The 12,332-nt window shown below is 35.7% G+C and overlaps 1 protein-coding gene across 1 annotated transcript in view; it reads right to left on the minus strand.

Moving 5' to 3' along the window:
- MROH9 (maestro heat like repeat family member 9) overlaps positions 1-11,590 on the minus strand; it is a 95,113-nt gene extending 83,523 nt beyond the window's left edge. The window contains exon 1 of the mRNA XM_021682875.1: positions 11,553-11,590. Coding sequence (XP_021538550.1) covers positions 11,553-11,590 — 38 coding nt within the window. The remainder of the gene's footprint in view (positions 1-11,552) is intronic.
- Between the last annotated feature and the right edge of the window lie 742 nt (positions 11,591-12,332).

The following is a 12,332-nucleotide window of genomic DNA, read 5'->3' on the forward strand; positions in this document are numbered from 1 at the left end:
CTTGTAATAGATAGTGTTCTTAGTATGTAATATAGAAAAAGAAACTAAGTAAAACAGATCATGAAAACCATCATGTTCACATCAACTCCAACAGTTCAAGAGGATGAGGATCTCTAATTATTCTCATTTTTTGGAGGCTTCTTAATGACTCCTTTCTGTAACAAATTCCTAGTTTATATCTGGGTTAGACTCCTGGGTTGGGTCATTAAGGGTTATCATAATAATATAAAAATGATTCACAAGTTTCCTATGATATTCATTGAAGCAGAAAATTTTAACTCCAAATAATTGATCAAATTTAGCCAGCTGGTACTTGCAGATACTTTCTTTATGTCCACATTTTAGAAAGGGCTATGGAACTGGCACTTATTTTGGAACAATTTCAAGTCAGCTTTCCCCAGTCCATCAATGGCTTTAATTTGCCATCTCTTATGCCTTTTATTACCCACTTTGATTATACTAATGGTATCTATGAACATTAACACTTCTGGGTAGATCATATTACCAAACTGCTTCTGTATTCAGTATGGAAAGTTTCCTCTTTAAACTAATAAATCTTCAATGGCCAGAAAAATTGTTATTATCCTCATCAGTCAACATTATCTGGTCAAGTTGGAAGTGGTAAAACCTAACCCATGGGGAGCCACAAATATTCCAACAAGTAGTCCAGGGACACCTGAAAAAATAGCGTGTGTTGGTTCAGTGATTATATTAATATTTATATTAATTAATATTAACATTTTTAAAACTTCCAGATTTCTTTTTACTCTTACTAGGGACAGGCATTTATTTATTTTTTATTTTTCAAGTTTTTTTTTATTTTGTTATGTTAATCCCCATGCATTACATCATTAGTTTTTGATGTAGTGTTCCATGATTCATTGTTTACGTATAACACCCAGTGCTCCATGCAGAATGTGCCCTCTTTAATTACCCATCACCAGGCTAACCCATCCTCCCACCCCCCTCCCCTCTAGAACCCTCAGTTTGTTTTTCAGAGTCCATAGTCTCTCCTGGTTCGAGGGACAGACATTTAAAAATAGCAGTTGGAATGAAGCACAAAACTACATTTTAATTATATGAATACCCAAGGCCTTAATTTCTTTCCAAACAGTCCTAGAGGATTATTGAAATTGTCTTGTCAGTTAACATTTTGATGTGTCAATTCACTAATATACACACCTCAATCCTTTCATATGGAGAAACATTTTGTTCTGTCCTGAGTTGATTCTTCAGTATGTTTCATGTGTAACAGATAGTGGGGAGTCCAAAAATTTAAAGCCATGGGAATGCAGAAAACATAAGAAAGAACATTGTTCAATCAATAATGCAAGATAATTTCTTGGAGATAAATGGCTGGAGTTTTTAGATTGAAACATGACTGAATGTCTAGTATACTTGAATAAAAATACAACTAGACAGGTATTTATCACATAACCACGTCACAAAGGAAATCTCTTTAAGATAGAAATTGTGCAGGTCACATTGTTTTGCAACAAAGCGATGAAATTATATGTTAAAAATAAGAGTGGGACAATGGATATTCATATTTAAAAACACAAATTTGTATATTTACCTTATGCTTACCCAAAAATAAATAAAAATGGATGACAGATCTAAATTTAAGAGGCAAAACTATAAAACCTTTAGAAGAAAAGATAGGATAAAATTTTTGTCATATTTAGTTTAGGCAGTTTTCTTAGCTATGTCTGCAGAGCACAGTGAGAAAATTTGCAAATCATATATTCTACACTCAGTAACCATACAGTCTATAAAATACCCCTAAATAAATGATCAAGAAATGTACAAGGTCTACATGAAGAAAAAAACTTCACTGAAGATTCAAGTAAGTGGAAAGCAAAATCCATGTTCCAGATGACAAGACAATAATTTAAAGAAGTAAATTCTCTATAAATTAATCTATAGATTTAGTGCAATTCTAATTAAAATGCCAAAGAAATTCTGGGAGAAATTTGAAATGTATATTCCAAAGTCTAAGTATATACTTTGGAAGTATAAATGAGTAAAAATAGCTGGTACATTTTTGAGAAAGACAAATACTTGGGTAGATTTGTCTAATTAGATACAAAAAGATTTTGTTTTATATATTTGAGCTATCTATAGTCATTTGAAAGGGTGATAACTCCTTTATTGCTGATGTGCTGTGAGGACATTGCTCATCCCTGTGGAAGCCACAAGATTCTCCTGAGGTGGTGGCTGCCATCTGTCAGAAGCATTGGTGTTGTGACTAGTGCATGCTGAGAGCGTCCCATGGCTGCTGATGGCCATCATCAAGAGAACTGGGGTTGCACAAAAGTTGCTTTGGCTTTATAGCAAGAGCCCTAGGCAACCTCATTTACTCCTCGCCATTTCCAGCTGCTCGTTGCTTTTCTCTCTCACAGTAGCCCCATCACACTAGGACTCAGCAGCTGCCTCGGTGAGAGCCTCTCATGCCCCCTTCCACCAGCCCCTTGTTCTTGAATTGCCACCTTGATAATCTTCACTTGAGATATGCTCTTTTCTTGCAGGCTCTTTCATTCTGTTAGTTCTGCCTCAATGGGAGAATTGTCATATTTAGTTTAGGCAGTGAATGTGGTTAGTTTAGGCAGATGTGCTTGGATCCTAACAGGAACTCAATTTAGGCTCACACCCTGACAGCTACATCAAACAAGTTTATGTTTTATATCCCAAGAGCCATCTGACCATCTTTTTCTTTCTTTTTTTCTACATTCAACTACTTCCAACCCAAGTCTATGTCATTCTCTTGAATATAATTTGGTTTCTGGACTTGATCTTTCCCAGAGCTAAGAGAAATATAGACCCTGCTTCTGAAAACAAATTAAAACCTGAAATTGTAGTGAGGTTTTAACCTTCATAGGACCATGTTCTTAACTGTGCAGGCTCAGCAGCTGCATCACTAATTCCTATTGTGATTCCAGAGACAAATTTGTGGATCTAATATACTAATTTAAATACCACAAATTAACTCTTCAGGCTTTCTAAATTTTCTGTACACTTCATATTTTCAATAAAACTCATCATCCTCCTCTTGGCAATGATCGTGTTTGGACTATTCTATTTCTCTAATAGTGTGTATATCCTAGTGGATCAAAATTTTGCATGGTCATCCCTCACTAATGGAAAACCTCCACTTTGTAATCTCTACTAGCAAAAAAAAAAAAAAAAAAGCTTCAAATTTACATAGGAATATACCTTGCTCTCCACTAATTTATTAATTAAGATCCCCTCCCCCCACAAGGAAGTAAAGGGCGATTGTAGGTGGTTTAGAGATAAAGAAAAAAAATCCAATGATATAAAAATAAATAAAAGCTAAGAGAAAATAAAGGTAAAAATGAAGATAAAATTGAGACTTTGAGAGTGAGGGACATTTGCAGACATGTATAATAAAGAGCCTCTTTACAAGAGCAAGAGATAGATTGTACATTTAAGGACAAATACATGGTTTGACCCAGTAATGAAACTTAGATTATCTATACAAGTGTCTCTTTGAATAAATTTTAAAGCACGATATCCCATTTATTTAAGGATTTTAAAAAGTAATTTATGCATATGTACAGTATAGAAGGGTAAACAATGGACAAAGTCTCCAAGTTTTGCCCCAGCTCCCATGCCCTATTTCCCAGCCCCAGAATTATTGCTGGTTTCCTGGGCATCATTCTAGTAATGGAATATGCAGACACTTTACCTCTGTGATATTTTCCCCCAAAACCTATATTTCCAGTGTAATCATGTGAAAAACACCAGATAAATGCAAACTGGAGGACATTTTACAAAATATCTGACCAGTACTCTTCAAAACTGTCAAGGTCATGATCAAGGGAAGATGGTGAAATAGAGATCAGGGGAAACTAGGAGACCTGATGGCTGAATGCAGTGTGGGATCCTGGATTGGATCCTGGAACAGGAGAAATGGGCGAAATCCAAATAAAGTCTATAGTTTAGTGAATACAGTTGTACTAATATTAATTTCTGAGTTTTGACAAATGTGCCATGGTTCTATTTTTCCTGTAACTGTTGCCACTGTGCTCTATCCCTCTCTTCTCCGCCAATCCTCTACCCTTGATTCCCTCCTGGAAAGTGGTCTCCCTTATTGGCATCTAAATCTGATTCCATGAATTTTCCATCTTTTTTGGTTATTTGAACAGCGTTACCATATTATTAATACTGAATCCTGTTTATTTAAAATCTTCAACTTGATAATTTACTCAAAGGTCCTCCTTGATCGCCAGGACAGGAAAGATTCTTGGTTGTAGGGGAGTCACAGTATAGCTTGGTACTTCGACTGGCCACCCGGGAACCCAACTCCACGAGTTTGTAACCTGGCTTTGCCACTTGGTAGCTAGATGACCATGGGCAGGTCACTTCCTGCCCTCAGTTTCTTGAATTGCCAAGTGGCGATAACAGTGGTATTTACCATGGAGGGCTGTTGCAAGGATTAAATGAGTTATTTATTTAAAGCACTCAGAGAATGCCTAACATGTTAAAAATGCTGTGTCAGTGTTAGTCTCACTATAATTGGAGCGGGAAAGGGGTTCCCTCTCTCAAAGCTCCCTTCATCTTCTGACCCAGTTTGGTAAGAAGGCTCTCCACAGTGACGATGGAAGGAAGGATATGAGGCTGTTGCAGCAGATCAGTGAGGAGATTGGGTGGGGGGAGCAGTGGGGGGGTGGGTCAAAACTTTCATCATTTTTGAATTAGTGTTGAAGGTCATTTCTAAGGGTACATGAGGATGAGCAAGAACATGATTCTGCAGGGAAGAAAAAACTAAAAACAGTTTTCAATCAAACTGCCTTTTTTCCTTGCATTAAACACAGGTATTTTAAACACTAATTATGATATCCCTGTAAGAGAGAGAGTGAACAAGTTATTTTTTTTAACCCAAAGGATTTCAGTTACAGTCATGTCTTACAGGATATCACTTACCATGTGATGCCATTTCACACTGGACTGTAGAATCGGGAGACCGGTTGCTAGTCAGAGAGGAGAAGGAGACAGTTAAAAGGGAATCAGCTTAATCTCTTGTCATCTGAATGGGGCAAATCCCCAAATCTGAAGTTAGTATGACCTGATGGCAAAGCCCAAGAAGGACAGCATGTGCCCGCACACCCACACAGCCTCATACACATGCACACTAAAACTTCAGATAAATTCGTGATGAATGTTACTGAATGACACTTAACAAAAAGATTAGCAAACAGAATACAGAACCATGTTAAAAGAATAATGAGCTATAACCAAGTGGTATTTATTCCAAACCTACAGGGATGGTTCAGTAAAAGAGAACCCATAACACAATTATTAGCATTAATTGCTTTAAAAAGAAGAAAATTTGCATGATAATTTTTGTGGAGGCAAAACAATCTGATAAAATTTTAAGTCTATTCTTTTTTTTTTTTTTTTTGAGAGCGAGGGAGAGAATCTTAAGTGGGCTCCATGCCCAGTGCTGAGCCCAAAGTAGGACTTGATCTCACAACCCTGAGACCATGACCTGAGGTGAAATCAAGAGTTGGGTGCTTAATCAACTGAGCCAACCCAGGCACCCCAAGTCTATTCTTGATAACAATTCTTAGTAAAGTAGATATGTGGTTAATTTCTTAATGTGCTATATAAACACAAAAGCTAGAACCAGATGTAATAAGGAAATAATTAGAAGCATTCTCATTGAAGTCAAGAATGAGACAAAGATTTCTACCACTATTTGCCATTTCTGGATATAGCATCCAGTATTTTTAGAAAATAGAAATAATATACTAAAATTGTAAGGGAAAAAATTACATTATTTTTGAATTATTTACTTCATGGGAAAGAATGTGAGTGCTTTTTAAATTTCTCTATGTTATCAGAATGAGTAGGTTGGAGTTATTAGTTACTAAAATGTTTGGTAGAATCCTTTTCTAGAAACTTTAGGACCTGGGATGCTTTTGTTTGTTTGTTTGAGGAGATAGCCCTTTGATAATCACTTGTATTTCTTCCAATTTAATTGCTCTGTCTAGATTTTCTAGGTCTTCTGAAGTTCTTAAAATTTTTTTTTTTTTTGGAATAGTTTGATTTACAGAAAATTTGCAAAGCTAGTACAGAGATCTCATACACCCTTCACACAACTTCCTCTAATATTTTTTTTTAAAGATTTTATTTATTTATTTGACAGAGAGAGAGATAGCGAGAGCAGGAACACAAGCAGGGGGAGTGGGAGAGGGAGAAGCAGGCTTCCCGCCGAGCAGGGAGCCCGATGTGGGACTCGATCCCAGCACCCTGGGATCATGACCTGAGCCGAAGGCAGACGCCCAACGACTGAGCCACCCAGGCGCCCAACTTCCTCTAATATTAACATCTTATATAACCCTGCACATTTGTCAAAACTAAGAAATTAATATCGGTATTAATTTAGTACAATAGTACAATTGTATTCACTGAACTATAGACTTTATTTTGATTTCGCCCATTTTTCCTGTTCCAGGATCCAGTTCAGGATCCCACACTGCATTCAGCCATCAGGTCTCCTAATTTCCCCTAATCTGTAACTGTTTCACCATCTTGCCTTGTTCATGACCTTGACCGTTTTGGAGAATACTAGTCAGGCATTTTGTAGACTGTCCCTTGATTTGCATTTATCTGGTGTTTTTGTCATGATGAGACCGGGAATATAGGTTTTTGGAAAGAATGTCATAGACGTGAAGTGTCCTTCTCATCATGAGAAAGTATCAAAATTTGAACTTATTAGTCTCATTATTTCCTCTTATCAAATTCAGAAATTCAGCTTCATCTTTAGGCATGCCTTCTTTCCGACTGCCTTCCTTGGATTCATTTTTGTGTTTATTTTTTCCTAACTTCCTGTTTTGGATATTTGATTCAAATATTTTTTTCCTTTCTGGCAGTCTAAATATTTAAGGTTATGGATCTTGTTCTGTGCACTGTTTTGGTTGCATGCTCTAGGTCCTGTGATATTATCAATATTCTGTAATTTCTGTATTAATTTCCTCTTTGACCCAAGAATTGTTTAAAATAGAGTAGTTTAGATGGCAAGTGGTAGGTTGCTTCTTTTGGTTTGTCTCATAAGTTCATTATTACTTTCTAATGTTTTGCTTTGTGACCAGAGAGTATTTTTGCTATTTCTATATTTTGGGACTTATACAGAAATTTCTAACCTAACACAGTTATCTTTTGTGAATAGACATTTTTGTGGGCATTAGAAAAAAAATATAGTCTCTGTTTTTATGGCTAGAGATGGATATACGGATCTTTCTCACACAACATACACACACATATACACACTTACCTTTGTCTTTACTACATCTTAAATTCTTACTTGTTTTCCGAATCTTTGATGTCATGCTGACAAAGGTGAATTAAAGTCTTCTACTACTAGTATTGCAAAAGAGTATTTTGTATTAGTACATAAACCAGTAACTTTCTTTTTCTCGCTCTCTCTCTCTCTCTTTTAAAAGATTTTATTTATTTGACACAGAGAGACACAGCAAGAGAGGGAACACAAGCAGGGGGAGTGGGAGAGGGAGAAGCAGGCTTCCCGCGGAGCAAGGAGATCCCAGGACCCTGGGACCATGACCTGAGCCGAAGGCAGACGCTTAACACTGAGCCACCCAGGCGCCGCAAACCAGTAACTTTCTTATAGATTGTTTTGCTTTACTGTTTTGATGCTACTATGTTACATGGAATATACATTGTATTAATTTTCTGTTGCTGTGTAACAAATTACTATAAACTTAATGACTTAAAAAACCACCCATTTATTGTCTGACAGATTCTGTAGGTCAGAGGATTAGGCTCTGGGTAGGTTCTCAGATGGCTGGAATCGAGGTCTTGGCAAGGACTGGTATCTCATTTGAGACTCAGGATCCTCTTCAGGGTCATTTGGGTTGGCAGAAATCAGTTCCTTGAGACTGTAAGACAGAGCCACTCTCTTGCTGGCAGTGTCTGAGTGCATCTTTCAGCTCGTAGAAGCCATCCCCTGCCACGTGGGCAACACCTTCTTACACTCCAACATTTGACTGCCATCTCCCACCTTTAGACCTAGACTTGCGCCATTCCCACTTGGGTAATACACATTTTGATTAACTCAAAATCAATTGCTTAACAACCTTCACTAAATCTGTAAAATCCCTTCTGCTATGTTATGGAACATAGTCATATCCCATCACATCCAGAGCCGCAGCCCACATCCTCCCTTACCTTTCCAGCTTCAAGGGGAGGGATTTATTCAAGGCACAGATACTGATAGACAGGAATATTGGGGGGACATCTTAAAATTATTCTTATGTAGATTTTAAAAATTATTTTATTTTCATTATGGATTGTAAATTTTTTCATTATACACTGCTTTAAAAATCACATTTAATTCTTTAAGGTTTATTTTGAAGTGTGGAATTCAAGGCTGTCTGGATTAAGAGCTCAACTCCTAAATTGTTGCCATGATTGTTTGTTTACACTTTCCTGGAAAGCTTTTGTCCCATCTTTTTATTTACAACCTTTTTGAGAAATTTGTTTTATAAATGTCCCCAGTATGTAGCATATTTCTGGGTATTATTTGTAATTCATCCAGATTCTTTTTTTCTTATAGGTGAGTTTTGATTTATTTACATAACAGATGTGGATTTTACTTTGTCCTATATTTTATGTTATGCTTTTGTTGTTTTGTTTAAGAAGACTAACTTTTTGTAATGTATTTATTTTTCAAAACTTTAGAGTGAATCTGTTGATTCCCAACTGTGAGCCAAGATGAAATTTTTGAAATCAGAGATGAATTTTTATTTCCTCTCCTCCCTCATTCTCAATATAATTTTAATTGATTACTTAATGAAACTTTATGCCTTTCTTTTTGTATTACAGTTGACCTTTGAACAACATGGGTTTGAACTGTGTGGACCCACTTATACATGAATTTTTTTCAGTGAATACCATAGAGTACTATAAGTGTATTTTCTCTTCCTTATGATGTTCTTAATAACATTTTCTTTTCTCTAGCTTACTTTATTGTAAGAATATAGAATATAATACAAATAACACACAGAATATGTGTCAATTGACTATTTATGCTATCAGTAAGGCTTCCAGTCGGCATTAGGCTATTAGGAGCTAGGTTTTGGGGGAATCAACAGTTATATGTGGGTTTTTGACTGCACAGAGGTAGGTGCCCCTAACCCCTGTGTTGCTCGAGGGTTGACTGTACTTGATTACTTATTAACCCCTAAGTTTTAATAATGATGAAATCAATGCCCTGACATTACTTTCCTTTTTATTTTCTAATTTTTACGTGTTAATTATATCATTTTGATATTTTCAAACTTTATAATATTTATATTCAGTTCTGAAATAATAATCTTCACTTTCCTTTATATCTTAGCCCTGTATTGAGCTAGATTCACTGCATACTGCCATGACTTGTCCTGTCATCTCTAGTTGGGTTAAAGTTCATTTTCTCTTAGTCTATTGAAGAAGGGAATCACATTCCTTAAGTTCTTTCATGTTAGAAAGTGTTTGTTACACTCACTCTGAATTAAAGTCTGGCTGGGCATAACATTCTCAGGCCACAATGTTTTCCTCAAGGGTTTTAGAGGCACGGCTCCACTGTCACCTAGCTTTGCTGTGGAAAGACCAAAATGAGCTGAATTTTTTCTTCTCCTAAATAGGTTAATTGAACATTTTTCCTTTTCCTGGATTTCCAATTCTTTGTCTTTGAAAATCAGTAGCTTTACTGGGATATAACTCACCATTGATTATCTTGAGTTAATTTTTCTGGAGACATAGCCTGCTTTTCAATCTGTATAATCATGGAAATTTTTATTAAAATTTTTATTTAAATATTTTCTTCTCTTCTATCATTTTGATTCTCTTCCTTGGTGATACCAATTATGCTTATATTTGATCTCTTTTAAAAAATCTTTCTAGTTGACCTCGATCTTGTCCTTCATGCTCCTTATCATGTTTTCAACAATATTCATTTTCTTTGTACTATTTCTGACAGGCCCTTTGTTTTTGTAGAATATTTTTTCCCACCCACTTCTTTTCTGAGCTGCACTATTTCCCCCTAAATTCTTATATGTCTATTTTGAGGTCATATTGTATAGATAAAATTATTTCATTAAATTGTAAAGTCTTTTTCACCTGCTCTATGAAAAAATTTTTCTAAAATTATTTAATTGTCATTCATTTTTATATTACTTTCCTGCTTTTTTTCTTGTAAAATCTTTGTTTACATCCTCTATTGATTCCTGTTTAATTATTACTCAGTATTGAATGAGATGAGCTATCCTCAGATCAAATGTTTGCTGGACTTTCATGTGGAGGAATTCTCTTCCTGACTTAGAATTGTGTGTGTAAATTTGCTCTTTTAGAAGCCTTATTCTTCCCCAGTTATTTGATCCTGGTGACTTCAAAGCTACCACAGAATTTATCTCATCCATCCTGACCCATCTGCAGCAATGGCTTATCTTTGTGGCTCATCCAGCCACACCAGCTTATCATTGGGTCAAAACTAGAACCAGAGATTATTCATCCCTAGGGAGGTATCCCTGGATCCAAATATGTGAACAAAAGCCTCATTCCAGAGATGATGTATGTGCTCACAATATAGCTCTTTTTTCATTAATGGAATATTTTCATTGTTATTTTCAAACATTTTGTATTTTCCTAAATGGATATTGCTAGTCTACCCTACCAAAGGCTATTCTTTAGCGAAAATTTGCTCTTTAAAATTCTAACGGGATTAAATACATACATGAATAAATTTTAGGACAGATCTAGAATTATTTCCTTGATACAAATTTTGTTATTCTATGTTTCTATGTGTGTATAGTATATTTTAATAAATAAATTGTGATTTGCATTTTTTAATGACGTTGAAACTATGTAGTCCCATAGGCTTTTTACTACCTGATGGATTTGTTTCCTGACCCCTTGAAGTCCAGCTTCATTGAAGAAAATGAAATGTTTTCTTGAGGAGAGTTCAATTTTAGACTGTGAATTATTGGGGTGAGACCAAACTTTGGTGGGTGTCAATTGACAGGTGGTATAGATGGCCATCAGGTAACATAAGTGCTCAAATGTCTGCAAAGCAGGAGAGATGTGGGCAGGTGGTGGAAAAGATGATAGACATGAAGTAGGGAGGTCAATTAACAAAGATGAACTCTTCCAATAGGCAAATTTGGTAAGAACTTTAGAAGAAGGTGTATGGTGAGGTAAAGCCTAATATACCCACAATTCTTTCTTTTAACAACAAAAACTTAGAAAAGTAGTCATGTTAGAAAGAAGACAGGCTTTTGACTGCCTGGAAGATTAGTAGGAGAAAAAGTACTTACTTGTGTATAACTTCTCTGTAATTGTCAACGAGGCACAGTAGTGAAAAGAAACTCAAGTATTTTATCTCTTAGTCAAAGGTAAAATACTCTATTAACTGAAGGAATCCTTTGAGATGTTGTCATTTGTCATGGTGACCATATATTTCAGAGGTTCCATTCTGGAATGAATGTGGTTCCTGCCTAGGAAATACCCATGCCCAAGTAGCTGGTAATGCTTACCTGTCACTGTTGAAGAGAGAAGCTTCTGGTTCATTCATTACTGGCACGGAAGGGTAGTTTTGTAAACCACCAACCCAATAGAAGGTGGGCAACAAATATGAATAAAAATTCACAGAAGGGGAAAACTGATCAATAAATATTAAGAGATGCTTAAGTTGCCTTGAAGTCATCAAAATGCAAACCAATAAAATATCATTTCACAACAAATAAGTAAAAATAAAATTTAAGATATAATTCACATTCCATAAAATTCATTTTTTAAAAATGTGCAATTCAGTAGTTTTAAAATATATTTTAAAATATATTACAGAGTTGAGGAACCATCCATACTATCTAATTTTAGAATATTTTCATCAATTCCGAGTGAAACCCTGTACCCATTAGCACTTATTCACTGTCTCCTTCCCCCCAGCATCTGCCAGTCACCAATCTATTTTTTGTCTCCATGGATTTGCCTATTCTGGACATTTCATGTAAATGGAATCACACAACATATAGCCTTTTGTGACTGCCTTCATTCACTTAGCATAATGTTTTCAAAATGTATCTATGTTGTAGCATGTATCAGTACAAGCATTCCCTTGTATGGCTGACTAATATTCCAGTGTATGGGTCTGCCACATTTTGTTTATCCATTTATCAGTTAATGTAGATTTGGGTTCTTTTGTACTTTTTGGCTATTATGACTAACACTGTTATGAATATTTATGTACAAGATTTTGGGTGAACATGTTTTTATTTCTTTTGGGTATATTCCTGAGAGGGAGAGTTGCTGGTTCA

Source organism: Neomonachus schauinslandi, chromosome 6 (assembly GCF_002201575.2).
Source record: "Neomonachus schauinslandi chromosome 6, ASM220157v2, whole genome shotgun sequence".
NCBI classification, from domain to species: domain Eukaryota; kingdom Metazoa; phylum Chordata; class Mammalia; order Carnivora; family Phocidae; genus Neomonachus; species Neomonachus schauinslandi.